The 19,365-nt window shown below is 39.1% G+C and overlaps 1 protein-coding gene across 1 annotated transcript; it reads left to right on the top strand.

Moving 5' to 3' along the window:
* The first annotated feature begins 14,001 nt into the window (after window positions 1-14,001).
* On the top strand, window positions 14,002-16,737 carry LOC122037298 (4-coumarate--CoA ligase 3-like). The gene is made up of 5 exons (XM_042596748.1): window positions 14,002-15,072; window positions 15,169-15,367; window positions 15,857-16,070; window positions 16,145-16,247; window positions 16,344-16,737. Exons 1-5 carry the CDS (start codon window positions 14,071-14,073, stop codon window positions 16,464-16,466), a joined length of 1,641 nt encoding a protein of 546 aa, XP_042452682.1. The 5' UTR covers window positions 14,002-14,070; the 3' UTR covers window positions 16,467-16,737.
* The last annotated feature ends 2,628 nt before the right edge of the window (window positions 16,738-19,365 follow it).

Raw genomic sequence — 19,365 nt, forward strand, 5'->3', positions numbered from 1 at the left:
GAATCATTTTTGGAACTCAATTACCGGATTAGATCACACTTATGAGCCCTCTAGAGCCAAGGCTTCTCACATGCAAAACCCTGTTTTTAGATATTTACATAGAATCATGAGCAAGACTATTTTTGGTAGGGGTGAAAGTGATGGAGTCGTCAAAAAAAGTAGAACTTTATTCTCTATGGGCTATGCTACATAAGGTTGATTTTGATTCCGATTTTCATTTCTTACAAACCTTAGTGAGAATTGCGAGGGCATCCTCGGGATCAATAGTTCTTGGTGGGTTGATTACTCAAGTGGCAGTTAACTTGGAACTTGATTTGGATGGGTTGGAGGTTGTTCATGGCAATGATATGATTGATATGGATGCATGTCTTGCCATGAAAATGATTATTCGAGATGAGAACTGTTTTGCATTTCCTAGGAGGAATGATTTTCCTTTACCTCTTCCTTGTCCCGAACGAACTTCCATTCGTAACCCAGCTAATTGGGTAATCACTGATGTAGACCCCGAGAATGTCCCTTCCATATCCGGAGACACAGAGTCACACGTTGAGCTCTCGACATTTGGATACCCGCAGCCATCCAGACATCCGGATCCTGCTAGGCATTCTTTTGCCTATGGTACGGGTTCTTCCAGATTTGACTTTTCTGATTTTCATACTTCTCTAGAATCGCTTCATGAGAAGCATGAGGCCCAACGAAGAATGTTGGAAGGTCGCTTCTCTTTATCAGATAATCAGTTTAGAGAAGTACAGGAGCATTTTCAGTTCACGAGGAATTTTCAAGGTCAAGTGGCTGAATTTGTTCAGGATTATGATACAGATCAAGCTAGAATGAGGAATTTTATGCAAAGCATGAGTGTCACTAGTCAACAAGTAGATGCTTTGTTTGAGTATCATATAATCCTGAGCGAAACTCCAGGTTTCCCTAGTTTTCCCATTGGCCAGCCATGTCGTAGGCACCCTTTTCCTCGTCCCCCTCCACCTCCACCATATTGATTTCATCGGGACGATGAAAAGTTTGAGTCTGGGGGGTCTCAAACCTTATTTCTTTTTGCATTCTAGTTTCAATTTTTGCTTGTTTTCTTGTTTTCTGCATGTTTAGTTTTTGTTTTGCATTCTATTTCGATTGTCTTGCTTGAGTGCTTGTTTTGATAGTCATTTGACTATCTTTTGAAATCTTGTGGCATACATCTTGAGAACATCAAAACTTCACTTATATGCTTTCTTGTCTTCAAGAGAAAATGTTAGCACGTTCATTACCTAGATTCATGATGTTGTAAATGATGCTAGTAGTACGCCTAGTGTACCTCTTTTCTCTATCTTGAGTAGCATGATATAAGCTAAGTATCATTTGAAGATAAGTTTAAGTCTTGGCTTGACCTTAAGGATCTTATTTTCACTACACTTTGACTTGATGCTTGAATGGTTGATATCATTGAAATAGTCATGATTCATCTTGTTTGTTTAGTACTTGGTTTCCATGGTGATTTTTCAAACTTCATTTTGGTTACTGGATGAGGTCAACTCATGCAAGCTTATTTGGAAAAATCAAAATATCTCAACATTTGTGTTAAAAGTACACTTGTGAAATAAGATTTACACAATGCAAATGCTTATGAAAAAAAATGTGAAAAAAAAAGTAATGAAAAAAAATGAATAAGAGATATAAAAAACAGTTGTCATGAGTGGAATCTAGCAAGTCACCCCTTTGAGACCGAGTTGGGTTACTGCGGAAATGACTGCTTAGCTTCTCTTAAGATTGAGCACGCCTTTGAGACCTTGGGTTGATTGAGAAATATGAACCAAGTGTGTGGCAAGTAAGTATCTATCATTGGTTACTTGTCTACCACCGGATACATTAGGAATTCAAACTTGATGACGACTTGACTAGAACATAAATTGAAACTTGAAGAGTTTTGAGTTGTTTTATTTGCACTGTGCACAGGATACTTATGCTTGAGCCAAACTTAATTAACTTGTTTTCATGATCATGCTTACTAATGAAACTTTTTGATAGAGTTAGGAGAATGCATTAGGGATATGAGAGCATTGTAGAACATATGAATTTAGATTGCAGCATTTTGCTTGAGGACAAGCAAAGGTTTAAGTCTAGGGGTGTGATGTGTGTAGATTGTATACACTTATTAGCATGTTTTGACGCACATTCACATACTTTGAGCATGCTTGATCTATGCATTTTCGTACTTTCAGCTTTCCTTTTTAGCATATTTACTCTCTTTGTTCGGAGATCTGCTTTTGTGCATTTTTTGTACGCAGGAGTCGAATCTGGTGAAAGATGCATGTTTGAGGCCAAATCTGCAAGCAAAGCGATGGAGGAAGCCATGACACTTGAACCCTGCACGACCCTGCCATAGGGGGTTGCCCAGGCTGTGTAAGGATGAGAGGCCATGTAGCTGCACCAGAGAAGGAAGATGGCATGGCCGTGTGAACCTCACATGGGCGTGCAAAGTTTTGAAGCCCAAGGAAGCCTGGGTCGTGTACACCACACGACCATGTCAGTTTTCCAGAGACAGGAGAAGCCTCGGCCGTGTGCTCTACATGGCCGTGTGAGGTTTCTAGAGAGCAGGAGAGTTTTGGTCGTGTGCACCACATGGTCGTGCCAGGTTTCTAGAGGTGAAGGCAGTGCAGGCCGTGGGATCTACACGGCCGTGCAAAGGGGGTGTTGATAGAGGCAAGACACGGCCGTGTACCTCACATGGCCGTGTGAGGTCGGCAGAGAAGAGAGTGGAGCAAGCTGTGTGAACCTCACACGGCCGTGCCTCGGGGCCGTGTGGCACCCAAATCCCTCTTCTATATAAGGCCTCCTTCAAGATTTGAAAGGGGATCTTCTCCCCTTTAGGAGAAAGCGAGATTTGGGTCTTTCCTTCCAATCTTGGGAGGATTTCTGGGCGATCTAAAGGAAGATCTTCAACGGATTCGACTCCGGGAGCGTGGATTGGATCCGAAGACCAAGCTTCATCTTAGATAAGTTTTCTTTCTCTCCTCTTCTTGGATTGGGGATCAAAGAAATGCTTGTAATCTTTGTATTTTCAGATTTCTCTCTTCGATTCATGGAGTAGATCTATTTGTTTTAGGATGGAGGGAGTATTTGTATGATGAATTGATGTAAACTCTTATGGATTTGTTGTTTCCTTGTTTCTATGATATTGTCTTGTTTGTATCAATTCAATCTTGAATGAATTGTTGTGATGTGGACCTAATTCTCATTTAGATTGATTGTTTGAATGTCCTATGGATCTTGTAGAGATTATCTCCCACTCGATTTTCCGAGGGAAGCACGCGAAAGGTGCAAGCCCGTATAAGGACGTTTGAGGGATAAGATTTAGGGAAAAATATGATAATTCAAGAGGGTAGGATAGATTTAGGGATTAATCTTTATATCTTATGGGTTGAGAAGTATGATCTTTGTGTTGATTATCCGAGGGATCTTCGTGACAGGAACATGCCCGTGTAAGGACAACATAAGTTCATATCTAATTGATTATATTTAGGTATAGATTTCAGTCCTAAGTCAGTTGTCTATTGCAAGAGAGAACCGACAACCTTCTATAAATGTTGGACAATTGAGAAATAGGATTTGGTAGATCATTTACATTGAAGAGTCTACAAAGAAACCAAAACTCCTAGAACATTCTTTTATCATAACCCATAATCTTGTTTGTTAATCTTTCATTTCTATGTTTACTTTTCATTAGTTACATTTAGCTTTTGGAAACCAATTGATTAGTTGTGTAGCTAACTCATATTGAAACATTTCTAGTGCTTATTCCAATCCCTGTGGATACGATAATCTTTTATATTACTTGCGACATTTCCGTACACTTGCGGAGGTCAACACACTACGCCAATTTGGATTCTTGTTTGCTTGCGTAAAACAAGTTGGTTCAATAGATTTTGAAGAGACCACTAGAGCCCGTTGAAGAGGATATCGTGTCGCATTTGGTGGGCAATGTTCATAAATGTCACTAATGGGAAGCATGTGACGAGGAGCATTATCATCTGAATCACTTATTGATGGTGATGAGGAAGTAGGCTGACTTGGTGATGTAGATGACGGACTTGCATTATCCGAGGATCCAGAACTAGAGAGCATATTATCTTCGATTGGCGAGGCTTCCAAGATTGGAGCAGCATCCTGAGGTGATTCTGATGGTATAGGGGAGTTATTAGAGAGCGGAGCAGGACCTAGAATGCCATCATTTCTGACAATATTAGGTGATATTAAGAAGGTGCCACTTGTATATGGATGAGAGATCGAAGAAGATATTGAAAAAGGGAATAGAGCCTCATCAAAAGTAACATGTCGTGAAATATAAATTCGACCTGTTAATATATGTAAGCAACGATAACCATGGTGCAAATTGTTGTAACCAAGGAAAACACATTGTAGTGAACAAGAGTCAAGTTTGTGTTTAGAGTAGGAGCGTAACCATGGATAACATGCGCAAACAAAAATTCGAAGGAAAGTGTAATTAGGAGTTTGATTATAAAGTGTTTCAAAAGGACATTTATGACTGAGCAATGGAATAGGGAGTCGATTTATGAGATATACAGCAGTGGTAACAGATTCATCCCAAAATTTAATTTACGTGGAACTGATGCATGATGAAGAAGAGCTAAGGCAGTTTCGACTATGTGTCTATGTTTTCTCTCAGCAGAGCCATTTTGTTCTGGAGTGTGAAGACAAGAGACTCGATGAACAATTCCACAAAAGACAAGATGACGATGGAGAGTTTGATATTCACCTCTCCAATCAGAATGAAAAGAAAGTATTTTACGATTAAAATATCGTTCAACTTGATTTTGAAATTTACAGAATATATCCAATAAATCAGATTTTCTTTCCATAGGATAGAGCCAAGTATATTTACTAAAATGATCAATAAAGGTAATATAATATTGGAAACCTTGGTTAGATAAAACAGGTGCAGGGCCCCAAACATCAGAATGAATTAATTCAAGTGGGAAATTAGAAACATAATCGGATGAATAGAAAGATAACTTATGACTTTTAAATTCCATGCAGACCCTACATGAATGAGATGGAGAGGAGGTAATGGAAGTAGGTAAACCATACCTATTGATGATTGACTGGACAATATGAAGAGAAGGATGACCAAGTCGAGCATGCCAAGCTGGTTTATTTGTGTGTTCACCAACAAAAGTTTTGATTGAAGAACATTGAAGATAGTAGAGGCCATTTTTTATTCTCCCATGAAACACAATAGCATTTGTTCCTTTATCTTTTATAAGATAATGATTATGATGAAACTCAAAAATGACATTGTTATCAAGATAAAACTGACGGGTAGAAAGTAAATTTTTAGTGATAGATGGAACATGATGTTGGATCGAGACCGCGCTAGAGGGGGGGTGAATAGCGCTCGTGGCTATTTCGTTAGATTATCAGAAAATTATCGGAGTAATTAAAATGCAGCGGAATACAATAAAGACAAAGACACAAAGGGATTTACTTCGTTCGGAGCCTAAGGCGACTCCTACTCGAAGGCCTGCGATCCTTGATCGCTTCCGGTGGGCAACAACTATAAGCTCGATAAGAATTACAAATTATAAATGTAACAGCAATTAGAATAACTTTGTACCGACAACTTAAAGAAGAGAAAAACGAAGCTCCGGGTCGTCGGAATGTTGCAGCAGCACTTCGGAATGACTTTGTTAGCAGCACGTTGAAGAAGGAAAGCTCAGAACTTGATTTATTGAAGTGCTGGTCGAAACCCCCTTATAAAGGGTGTTCAAGGCACCTTGAAGGCTGTTCAAGGCGCCTCCATGCTGCCTGGTCTTCCGCGTGGATCAAATCTTATCTGGTCGAAGTTCATCTGCTTAAGGCGCCTTAAACCTCACTCAAGGCGCCTTCCAAGGCGCCTTTTGCCTGCTTCAAGGCGCCTCCAGTGTTGCTTCGCAGCCAGCTCAGCTTTTGCACCCGAGGCGCCTCCAAGCTCCATGGAAGCGCCTCGGACACTGTTCATCCGAGGCTCTAGGTTGCTCCTTTGCACCTGCAAAATACGTTAGTCACAAACACTATCCTGCAACATAAAGTTATCACAATAAACATGATAAATGAAGTATAGACAGTCTCCGAACTGTCCGAGTCTGACTTCGGATTTCCAACCGGAAACCCTAGGTCGACCCGACGCCTACTGTTCCCTCTACGGGGAACGCGTCCTCACCTACTCCACTCAGGAGATTTACCTGATGCCAGTCCGGTCCTCCAAACCGACTGGACTTTCCACCTAGGGTTACCACCCCCTAGGACTTAGGGTTACCGCCCCCTAGGGTTTTTCTCCACCTAGGGTTACCACCCCCTAGGACCTAAGGTTGCCGCCCCTTAGGGTTTTCTTCCACCTAGGGTTACCGCCCCCTAGGACTTAAGGTTGCCCCTTAGGATTTTCCTTCACCTAGGGTTACCGCCCCCTAGGACCTAAGGTTACCCCCCCTTAGGAGTTTCCTTCACCTAGGGTTACCACCCCCTAGGACCTAAGGTTACCCCCCTTAGGATTTTCCCCTGCCTAACCGCAGTTAGGATTTTCCTGAAACCTTATTTAACCATGTTAGATAACAAGGAACCTTAACTTTGAATCCTTTTGCCATTATCAAAACTGAGGTTCGATCGTCGGATGCTTAATGTACTAACAATCTCCCCCTTTTTTATTATGGCAACCGAAATTCAAAGTTAAGTAAAAATGCAATAGAGATGCGCATAAATAAGCACAAGCATAAATAAAGCATAGGCACATTCACAACAAAATTTTCGTTTTAATTTTCTTTGAATTTTAATTTATAATTTTCTTTGAATTTCTTCCTACTCTCCCCCTTTGCCATATATCAAAATTCCCAACAGAGTGAAGAAAATCTAGGCCTTAGCTTAACTTTCAAAGATAATTTTCAATCTTATCTTTCAAAGAGAAAAATAGAGGGTTAAGCATACTTTTGTAAGACTTTTAGCTAGGTGAAATCATAATTTTGAAAGCAAAATTCTTCCTTTAGTTTGAGAGATACTTTTAGCTGAGATAAAGTTATTTTATCTTTAAACAGTAACTTAGCAAATTTTTGTGATATAAAAAAGATTTAGTTTTTCAAAAAAAATTATTTTGATGAAATTTTGAGAATGCTTTGGAAAATACTTAGCTTTTTCAGCAGAACTTAGTATTTGAAAACAATTGCTTTGAGAGACACTTAGCTAAAATTTTTTTTTGTTTTAAACACTTTAAAAAGTACTTAGCTAAATGTTTTTGAAAAAAAATATTTAGCTAACTTTGAAAATACTTAGCTATGTTTTCAGCTTAAAAATGATTGCGTTGAGAAAATATCTTGCCAAGATATTTTAAAAGTTAGGTCATAAATAATTTTAATTTTAAAGCTATGTTAAAAATAGCTTGAATTTTCGAAGATATGCCAAAAATAGTTTTTAATTTTAAGGTCAAGTCAAAATTTTTTAAAGAAAAACTAATTTTAAAACCGACTCAAAATCACTCCCCCTTAATTAATGCCTTAATAAAATTTTGAGTTCAGGAGTTCAAGCATGAGAGGTTAAAAAATTATTTTCCTAATTATCCATCTCAGTTATTCTAGATTAACAAGCATGTTTAGCATATGAGTGAGTGTGAGATGGAGTTTACTTTAATTTACAACATTGAAAATATCAGTTAGAATTCCAAATAAGTGACCATTATTTTGAAGATTTAAAAATTTATTGAGTTTAGAATTTCAAAGAATTTAATCACTTCTGAAAAGGGTTTTGAAATTAATTTTTCAGAGGATATTACAAATGATTTTTCAAATAATTTTTTAAGTAGTTTTGAAATAATTTTGAAATTAATTTTTCAAGGGATTTTTCAAATGATTTTGAAATGATCATTTTTCTAATGATTTTAGAAATAACTTTTAAGTTTTAAAAGATTTTTACAAGATGCTTCAAATAATTAAGTTTTAAAGATTTTGGAATGATTTTGAAAAGATTTTTCAAATAAATTTTAAAATAATTTTGAAATTAAGTTTTAAAGATTTTGAAATGATTTTGAAAAGATTTTTCAAATAAATTTTAAAATAATTATGAAATTAAGTTTTAAAGATTTTGAAATGATTTTGAAATGATTTTTCAAATAAATTTTAAAATAATTTTGAAATTAAGTTTTAAAGATTTAGAAATTATTTTGAAAAGATTTTTCAAATAAATTTTAAAATAATTTTGAAATTAAGTTTTGAAAAGATTTTGAAATTAAGTTTTTAAAAAGATTTTGAAATTAAGTTTTAGAGAGATTTTGAAATTAAGTTTTAAATTTTTTTTTTTTGAATAACTATCAGTTTGAATTTTTTTTTTAATTTCCTTAGTCATCTCACCCATCTAAATTTTCAATCAGGAAATCCTATAATTTTTGTGAGATGAATTGAGGTTCAATTTAAGGGTTTGGTTTAACTTTGTGTTAGATTCAGGTTTAGCTTTGGGTTCAACAAGTAAGCATTCTTTGGATAAACTTCTGGGCTATGGTGAGTCACAAGGAACTCATTAAAGTAACCATGCCTTCGAGGTTTCCCAAATAGTCCTACCCATTGAACTTAATACTAAACTTTGGTCTAACTAGTTAGGATCCATTTAAGGGTAGCTTCGGTCAGTTCCACTTGGCCAAATGCACCAGGTCGGAGCCATATCTTCCTAGACATCCAATGCCCAAGCTTCCCTAACGTACTATCATCCAAAAACTTCACCAGTACCGTTGGTTAAGTTAAACCTAATCCGTGTTGATCTAACCTTAATTACCCTGCCGGGTAATCTACTCTTGTTTACCCTTATCGGGTGGATTAATTTCGGAGGTGCCAGCTATTCTAGAGCCTCCTCCTATGTTATTGATTTACGTTTTATTAAGTTAAGTAAATAAAAGGTACTTGATTATAACTTGGTTTGTACTGTTTAAGTTTTACTTTAGATTTATAACCCAAGTCTAGATTTCGTGATTTGACTAAATTATTAACAATCTTCTCTAATTTATCAACTTTATCTTTTAAAATATTATTTTGTATTTCTACTTTTCTAAGAGTTAATTTCTTATTTTTATTTGAATTAATTTTGTTCATTACATTATTAGCATGCATATCTAATTTTGAAGAGAAATCTATACTAGAGTAAGCAGGATTAGTTAAGCTAGTGTGATCATGTGTTGCAAAAACTGGATTTTCATATAATGTAAATGTACTAACCTTGATTTCTCCCTCTGGATTCTTGGGTCTTCTTTCTAGGCATTGTCTTTTGCAGTGACCCATTAGTTTGCATTTGGAGCATTTGATGTATTTCTTCCCTCTCTTGATCATTTTCTCCTTCTCCTCCGATTGTGCCGGTCGAGTCTTATGAGTGGGGCAGTCGTTTCTATAGTGCCCTCTCTCCCTACATTTAAAACAGATTATGAGAGATTTACAATTTGAATTTACAATTTTACCTTTTAGATCTGTGATAGGATCCTCCCCCTTGACCGTTGCCATTTCAAATTCTGACTCAGATTCAGATATCTCGTCTTTGGCCATCAGTGCTATGATATCGGTTTGCTCTGATTTTTCTGAGTCTAGTTCGGAGGTTGACTCTGAGGATTCAATTTTAAATTCGAACTCAGGTTCTATTCGATCTTCTAACTCTGAAGGGATCTCATAAAGCTTGAGCACTTTCTCCCAAAGCTCCTTAGCATTGTTGAACTTTCCAACTCGATCAAGATCTGAATTTGTTAGTCCGGATAGGAGAATGTAAGTTGCTTTTGCATTTGCCTCGAATGTCCTTATTGTTTGTGCATCCCACTTGTCACAGGTGATGAGTACACTTTCTTTGGTGGGGAGAGTGAATCCAATATGGACTATTGTCCATATTTCTGCTTCGGTCTTTAATTGATGCTCCACCTGGTCTTTCTAGTATCTGAAGTTCTGGTCAGACAGCAGTGGTAGGGATGTGGAGTTGTACCCATCTTCGTAGGCCATTAGAAGGAATCTCGTAAAATAAACACAATAAAACTTGTTCCAAGACTTAGTCTTGGATTAGTAGTGCGGGAGAGAAATAAAGATAGTAATCCAGGAATTTCGAAAAAAAATAATAAAATATTATTAAAATAATATTAAAAAATATTACCACAAATTTTTGAAAACGCAATATTTTGCTAATTCCAATTAATGGTGAAAAAAATGAGAATTAATTTTTCAAAACAGTTTTGGAGGGAAAAAACGAAAGGCGTAAGGTTTTATTTTTAACCTATACAAACGACAAAGTCACGAAAAAAATGCTTGAATGGTGGTTGCACCAGTTCAAAGCGACCCCGCTCTGATACCAATTATTGGATCGAGACCGCGCTAGAGGGGGGGTGAATAGCGCTCGTGGCTATTTTGTTCGATTATCAGAAAATTATCGGAGTAATTAAAATGCAGCGGAATAAAATAAAGACAAAGACACAAAGGGATTTACTTCGTTCGGAGCCTAAGGAGACTCCTACTCGAAGGCCCGCGATCCTTGATCGCTTCCGGTGGGCAACAACTATAAGCTCGATAAGAATTACAAATTACAAATGTAACAGCAATTAGAATAACTTTGTACCGACAACTTAAAGAAGAGAAAAACGAAGCTCCGGGTCGTCGGAATGTTGCAGCAGCACTTCAGAATGACTTTGTTAGCAACACGTTGAAGAAGGAAAGCTCAGAACTTGATTTATTGAAGTGCTGGTCGAAACCCCCTTATAAAGGGTGTTCAAGGCGCCTTGAAGGTTGTTCAAGGCGCCTCCATGCTGCCTGGTCACCTGCAAGATACGTTAGTCCCAAACACTATCCTGCAACACAAAGTTAGCACAATAAACATGATAAATGAAGTATAGACAGTCTCCGGACTGTCCGAGTCTGACTTCAGATTTCCAACCGGAAACCCTAGGTCGACCCAATGCCTACTGTCCCTCTACGGGGAACGCGTCCTCACCTACTCCACTCAGGAGATTTACCTGATGCCAGTCCGGTCCTCCAAACCAACTGGACTTTCCGCCTAGGGTTACCACCCCCTAGGACCTAGGGTTACCGCCCCCTAGGGTTTTTCTCCACCTAGGGTTACCACCCCCTAGGACCTAAGGTTGCCGCCCCTTAGGATTTTCTTCCACCTAGGGTTACCGCCCCCTAGGACCTAAGGTTGCCCCTTAGGATTTTCCTTCACCTAGGGTTACCACCCCCTAGGACCTAAGGTTACCCCCCTTAGGATTTTCCCCCGCCTAACCGCAGTTAGGACTTTCCTGAAACCTTATTTAACCATGTTAGATAACAAGGAACCTTAACTTTGAATCCGTTTGCCATTATCAAAACTGAGGTTCGATCGTCGGATGCTTATTGCACCAACACATGAAAGACATTGCGCATGTGAAAAGTTCGATTAGATAAATGAATATATGTGTTTCCAAGATTAGCAATTTGCAAACCTGAGCCATCACCTACTTGAACTGTATCTGAGTCATAATATGACATTACGTCTGTAAGGATATTATAATCCGATGTGACATGATGGGTTGCTCCAGTGTCGATATACCAATCAGTAGATGAAAACTCTGGGGTTTTACCGCAAGTAGGTACAGATGAGAGAGCTTTAGGATATGCTTTTGAAATAGATGGTTGTCTTGAGGCTGTAGAACTGCCAATGAAATTTGAGGCAAATCTTCTAGGGCATAGATTTCCCGGATGTCCAATGATGTGACAAATTTGACATTTACCCCAGAGCAATCAAGTCTTTTAGGGCATAGATTTCTAGTATGACCAATGATGCGATAAATTTGACATCAGACTGAATTTTATTTTTGGCCCCCTTGATAGTGTTGAGTATTTGACATCTAAAGTAAAATAACTTATCTTGTAGAGAGACTGGATAACCGGAAAGGGGGCCTTTCACCTGAAGAAACTCCCCTTGGAGAAAATAGAAGTCTTGGCTGGAGCAACCATTTGTTGTCGACGTCGAGGTTTGGCCGGCGTTCGGTGGACAGCGGCGGTAGCACAAAAGGAGAAGCCCTTTTGTCGTCTTGTTTTGCAGTTTCAAAAAAAAAAAAAAAAAGAAACTCCTCTTTTGTCTTGGGCGATGACAGAAAAAGGAAGGAAGATGATTTGTGAGGGAGAGAGAAGAGAAACAGGAGAGAGGAAAGAAAAGATTAATTAAGAGAAAAATAATAATAAGAAGAGAATGAAAATAGAAACGTGATAATGTAAACGGTGAAAGGAGGCAGACACGGTTATGGTTATGGTGGGTGAATTAAGAGAAAGAGAATGAATGAAGGATCACGGCTCTGATACCATATTAAAAGAAGAATAGAAAGAAGATAAAAATATGAGAGTAATAATTAATCTTATTATTCATTGACACTTGCCCTCAAGACAATACAATATATAAGATTTTAAACAAGTACTTGGTCAATTAACGAATTAATAAATTACAGAATAATTTTAAAAATTATTCTAATAATTATAATAAAATTATTAAAATAATCTTAAAATTAATTTAATTTAATAATTTAATTCGATCAATTCTATTAATTCTTTTTTATCTTTTTTATCTCCTTCAATACCTTTTATATCTTTTAGATTCTCGAACAATTTGTATTACTTTTTGAGTCGAGAAGGCGACAACAGAGGAGGCGAGCTTCTAGTCAATGCTTCTAATGGCAGCATTATCACTCCGATCGACAATCACTTTATTTTATTGTTTAAAAAGTAGTGTTGGTATATATAGGCAATGCTTTCACAATGCTTCGAACACGCCTTTACTACTTCAATGGTGTTCTAATATGAGACATGGTGTGAACTCCTGCAACACGTGAGAATAGTTGATGATCATTATCAATGCACCACTAAGTCAAATTCAACTTAACTATCATGTAAACTAATTATTGGTATAGTATTGGTAGTACAATTTTTATATATATATATATAACCATGTCTAGTAGGTAACAATAGCAGCATACTTGGGTTGACTTGACTATATATATATGCTTCTTAATTTAAACATGTGTGCAAAATTCATTGTGAAGAAAATAATTTTAGATACTTTGAATTTTAATTAAAAGAAAAAAAAAGATCTTTAACAGCCAAGGAGTCCCCACACTTGTGGACTTTAGAATTTCTAGCCAAACCAAATTTAGTTGACTTTTAGAAGTTTTCAAGGTAATTAAATTTTGGATAAAATACAGAGAATTGAAGGTAAAAAAACAATCTCATTTACTAGTGTAATTAGATTTTTTTTTTGTTTGAACACTCAGATTTTGGATTCCATTTTCTTATGAATTATGAAAACAAAGTTCCAACACAATTTTATTCAGATCAGCCTCATTTATCACATGATGTTGTCCACTTGTCTCCCCTGCTTGCAGCAAAATTGATATTTCATGTCAAAAGCTTTTACATCGATCTCATTTAAAAAAAAAATGAATTCTCCTACAATAATGCAAATGGACATCAAAATAATAACCACCTCTATTATCTGACAAACTGCAGCCGTACACGTATCAATCTAACGAATCCACTCACCCAGTCTCATCTCATGAGTCATGACTTGTTCTTCGTCCTCTCGCCCCCATTCCCCTGTCCGGTCCCTCATCCCCGTCCATCCGAAGAATCGACGGCCAGATCGTCTCCTACGTCATCCCCACGTCACTCTCACCTACATCGGTTCAGTCGGTCGCTACTCGACTCGGCCCTCTTGTTTTTGTTTTTTTTGTGGCCACATTATTTAACACCATGAGCATCGACGGCCGCTATTGCTTGGGGGTAGGTGAGATGTTTACGTGGCGTGATATTGAACGTTGGATACAATCAGTGGCCAGCGATTTTGACCGTTGATCCGTCGCCAACTTGTTCACCAACCGCATATCACCGTCACTCTTCCATTGTTACATCGGTGTCCTCACCAACTCCCTATCGCCCAGGCCCACCACCACCGGTATTATATGTACCTTCCCCCGTGGATTGAATCCTTAGGGAAGAGAGCGAGTCCCAAGCCAAACGCACTCTTCTCTTCCGTCCTCACTCGCTCGCTAACCTGTTCGACATGGGGTCGTTGCCGGACGAGACCATTTTCCGGTCCAAGTTACCGGACATCGTCATCGACAACAACCGGCCTCTCCACGCCTACTGCTTCGAGCGGCTGGCGGAGTTCGGAGACCGCCCCTGCCTCATTGACGCTTCCAGCGGTACTGTTATGAGCTACTCTGAGGTCAACCGCATGGCCAGGCGTGCTGCTTCAGGGCTGCGCCGGCTGGGAGTCGGCCGGGGGCAGGTTATCATGACTCTGCTCCGCAATTCGCCGGAGTTCGTCTTTGCCTTCCTTGGTGCTTCCCTCTGCAGCGCCGTGGCGACCACCGCCAACCCGTTTTATACTAGGGCGGAGATCCACAAGCAGGCGGCGGGAGCCGGCGCGAGGGTAATCGTCACGGAGTCGTGCTACGTCGACAAAGTGAGGGACTTCGCGCGGGAGCGAGGGATTATAATCGTCTGTGTTGACGATCCTCTGCCGGAGGGATGCTGGCGATTCTCTGAGTTGCTGGAAGCAGAGGAGAAAACAAAGGAGGCTGAGGAGGAGGAAGAGATCGTCGATCCCGACGACGTGGTGGCGTTGCCCTACTCGTCCGGCACGACAGGGCTGCCGAAAGGGGTGATGCTGACTCACCGGAGCCTGATCACGAGCGTGGCGCAGCAGGTGGACGGGGAGAACCCCAACTTGTACTTCCACCCCGACGACGTGCTCCTCTGCGTGCTGCCGCTCTTCCACATCTACTCGCTGAACTCGGTGTTGCTATGTGGGCTCCGCGCCGGCTCTGCCATCCTCCTGGTGCGTAAGTTCGAGATCTCCGCCGTGCTGGAGCTTGTGCAGCGATACCGCGTCACAATCGCGCCGTTTGTGCCACCCATCGTGCTGGAGTTCGTCAAGAGCCCGCTCGTGGACGCCTACGACTTGTCGTCGATCCGCACCGTGATGTCCGGAGCCGCCCCCATGGGCAAGGAGCTCGAGGACAAGTTCATGGCCAAGCTCCCAAACGCTACGTTGGGCCAAGTAATACATCGATCACCATGCATCCTCGATATAATTGATAGTTCGGTTCAAATTTCTTACTTAATTCACTCATCCCCCCAATTTAACAATGAACAGGGTTACGGGATGACAGAAGCAGGGCCGGTGCTGTCGATGTGCCTGGCCTTCGCGAAGGAGCCGCTGCCGGTGAAGTTTGGCGCCTGCGGCACGGTGGTGCGAAACGCCGAGCTCAAGATCGTCGACCCGGACACCGGCGCTGCGCTCGCCAGGAATCAGCGCGGCGAAATCTGCATCAGAGGAGAACAAATCATGAAAGGTACTAATTAAACAATAAATTAATTATTAATTAATTAAAAGAATTTTCCCAAAGCTTGCGTTTTTATTACTTTCTAACCACGCGTTTAATCAAGCCAAATGATTGAGTTTTAGTTTATTTAAAACTTTATTTGTCAATTCACTCAATTAGACTAAAATCTAGCATAAAAATTGAATATTCGGTGAAGGAAGTTGGTGAGGGAAAGGGACTTCGACGACAAAGTCAAAGAGAATGAACATATAGTTGACTAAGCATCCGTAGTAGTTGGAGGAAAGGGACAGCGGTAAGAATGTTTGAAGATCTAACATTCTTACCGCTGAATTATATGCACTTAATTATCTGTATCCATTCCATTAACAACACTACTACTACTACAACAACAACACTATTTGTTTGATCGGAGAAATTTAAGTTCATTATTTGAACGACGTACGGTCAAACTTCAAACAGGGTAATTTGACAGTGGGACTGGAAATTAATTAATTGCAGGGTACCTGAACGATCCTGAAGCAACGAGGAACACGATCGACAAGGAAGGGTGGCTGCACACCGGCGACATCGGTCTCGTCGACGACGACGACGAGGTCTTCATCGTCGACCGGCTTAAGGAGATCATCAAGTACAAGGGGTTTCAGGTCGCCCCGGCGGAGCTCGAGGCCTTGCTCGTTGCTCACCCAGACATCGTCGATGCTGCCGTCGTCCCGTAAGTGGAAGTTTAGTCCCACATCGCTTGATTTTCCGTGATTGTCTCTCTCAACGCCTATAAATAATCTGCAGTCTGGCAGACGAAACAGCTGGAGAAATTCCTGTTGCTTACGCGGTCCGGTCCAGTGGATCTCAAATCACAGAGGACGAGGTTAAACAGTTTGTCGCAAAGCAGGTAATTAGCTAATTACTTAATCCATTAAATGGGTTGTTTAATTTTAAAATTTAATTGCTGTATCTTTTAATTAGTTGTATTATATTATATGATTAGGTGATCTTCTACAAGAGGATAGGCAAGGTGTTCTTCGTGGAGGCTATTCCGAAGGCGCCATCGGGCAAAATACTGCGCAAGGATCTGAGAGCGAAGCTTGCGAGTCCATTTCAAACCCCATAAGCTAGCGGATTCGTGGCATATGAATAGAATCCAGTTTGTGCAGTATTTTTTCCCGTATTAATTATAATCGAAAGTGAAGGATGGAGTTGGGGAGGGCTGCTTTACTGCCGTCTCCGCTCCCTACCGAAATGCATTTAATTTGTTTCCAAAAGTGAAATGTTATGCAGTGTTGAATATCGACGAATAAATAGTAAAGTGTACGTACCCCAATCACTTATATTTAGTTCATGTTGATTGTCATGAGTCAAATTTAAACTTGATTATACTTGTATGCCTTTAGCCTGAAGTAAGGGCGCCTCCAATTTGATCCAATCTGATTTACTTTTTTCAGTCAGTTCATTAACACGGCTCATCGGCAAGGGATAAGTTGTGTCATATTAAATCCGATTTGGTCTGTGGTTTGGGTTGGACAAAGATGAGTCAGAATCAAATAAAATCCATGACAAGCGTTATGTGGAAAAATCCAATCCGATTTCCTTTTTTTATTATTTTATGTTTAGAAAAAGGCCGATAGACCTAGTCAAAGTTCATGAGTATGATCCGTTGTTGTTCATGTAGGGTTTAATGTAATAAATCAAGTTAAAATTTAATTTAAGATACTTAAGTTTATTTAGAAAAATAATAATTATTTAGGGAATATGTTTATACGAAATAATAGATATTTTTAGAATTTTATTAAATTTTAAGTGAGTCGTTCTAGATTTTGGATAAATAGGTTTCAGATTTTATAGAGATAGGTAAGATAGAAAAGTCTGATTAGAAAATTTTATTTAAATGAAGACTTGATAATGTCAATTAGTCTAATTTTATATTTCCTAAACTAAGTTTTGTTGGTTCGGTGTTGTCCCTCCACACGCATGTGTGATTGCCTTGGGTTGTTGTTACTCGCGTCGACAGTCTGAGGGTTCCATCAGGTGGCTCTTCATTCTCCCGAATGTGACATCGCACGTCTGGCCACCATCGTGAGATGTCGCTGAAGAAGAGGTTGTGAAATTATTTCTCATTCTTGCGTGTCCACGTCGCTACCCTATCACACCAATTGATCGACCTAGCACCACCTTCTACCATGAGAAGTTGACACCAGTGCCATTTCTCCCACCTCCTATTTCCTTCTCTCCTCTAATGAGAGATCATAGTGTCATCGAGGTCTGAACGTTGATTCCACCTCACTACCTCGCAATCAAGTGACCGTGTCCATGTTGCCGCCACAGTCGTGCGCCAAACTCCACTATGTTATCGGCATTGTGTACGATGCCATAACAGCTCCACCACTGTACAGCTCCACCACTGTTGATGCCAGCCATTGTCAGAGAAGAAGAGCTAGATATGAGGTAGAGGAGGAAGACTTCAATATTAGAAGATCAAACAGTCTACTATAGAGGTGGGTAGTTTTTTTTTTATCTCTCTAAATCTTTAACCTTAGTATATGATTTATTTTATTGATTTGGCGGTACTTATTTATTTACATTGACTTTACTCTCGTTCGGTTCTTGAGTTTGATACTTTATTACTTGTTCTTATATTTTGATCTATTTTGATATCTATGCAGTCTTATTTATTATTTATAATTTGGGTTGGTTATATATGTATGATATTATCGGACCATAGTCTAATTATAGGAGGATTATGTTCATGCATTTATATTATGGTATGATTATATACTTAGGTTCATGCCTACATGTTATTGATATCATATGTAGTATAGTTATACTTGGGTGAGGGCATATATGTTAGTGAGAGTATACCTATCTATATTATTTAATGAAAATCACTCCCTCGTAGAAGAGTAGCATATCTTACTAAGTTATTCTCTTCGGATCAATATTTAGGATTACTTGATCTTGATCCCGTTATTTATTATATGTATGATGATATCATAGAGTTAGTTGAGATATTATTGTAACGCCCCGCCCCTTCCTGCTAAAGCTGACGGGGGTTACTTATCTTTTTCTTCTTATCTTATCTTACTTACTTGCTTGTTAATAATCTTTTCTACTTAAAACAGCGGAAGTCTTGTTTATAGTATATTTTTTTCTTTTTAAAACTTTTCTTTTACTTTTCAAATCATCATCACTAACTACCTATCATATAAAGTCACATAGCATGCTTAACATAAATTTAAGCCATAATACTAATAAACATGATGAAATATCATGGAGTCATGAAATAACGACATAAGCATAATTCTTATTAAATAAAAGCAGGTCTTTCTCTTTTAGCCGAGCCACTACTACACACATCCTTCTTGCCCCTCCTGCCGCTCCCTTAGTACATCCATTCCTTGTCTTTATCTGTGGTACAAGGACAGTAAGCTATGAGCACACAAGGCTTAGTAAGATCATTCCTACTCACAAAAATCGTAAAGCATAGCATATTCATAAGGCATAAAGCATAAGGACAACTCATCATATCATGTATAGATGCATCATATCGTAACATATTCGTAAGGTATCATGTTATATCATGACAAAATCATAAAATGCATCCTAGCATAACATAACATAATCATAAGTATCATGGCTTATCATGACATAATCATAAAGTGCATCCTAGCATAACATAACATAATCATAAGTATCATGGCATATCATGGCATAATCATAAAGTGCATCCTAGCATGTCATAACATAGTCATAAGTATTATGCGAGATGACTTTCAAAAACATGTATCATGAAAAATATATGCAACATGTCTTTTGAAAACTTATTACATACATACTTAAACATAATCTCAACATGATTAGGGCCCCGGCTTGTACCACATACATAAATGCGCGCGTCCTATGTAGGTCCAAGGTAGCAAGTCTTGAACCCTACAAGGCATACATATTAGGCCCGTTTCTTAGTCCATCGACCTAGGGGCACTTAGGAGCCCATCCCTAGCGAGGCCCGTTTCTTA

This window comes from Zingiber officinale, unplaced genomic scaffold, assembly GCF_018446385.1.
Source record: "Zingiber officinale cultivar Zhangliang unplaced genomic scaffold, Zo_v1.1 ctg251, whole genome shotgun sequence".
NCBI lineage: Eukaryota > Viridiplantae > Streptophyta > Magnoliopsida > Zingiberales > Zingiberaceae > Zingiber > Zingiber officinale.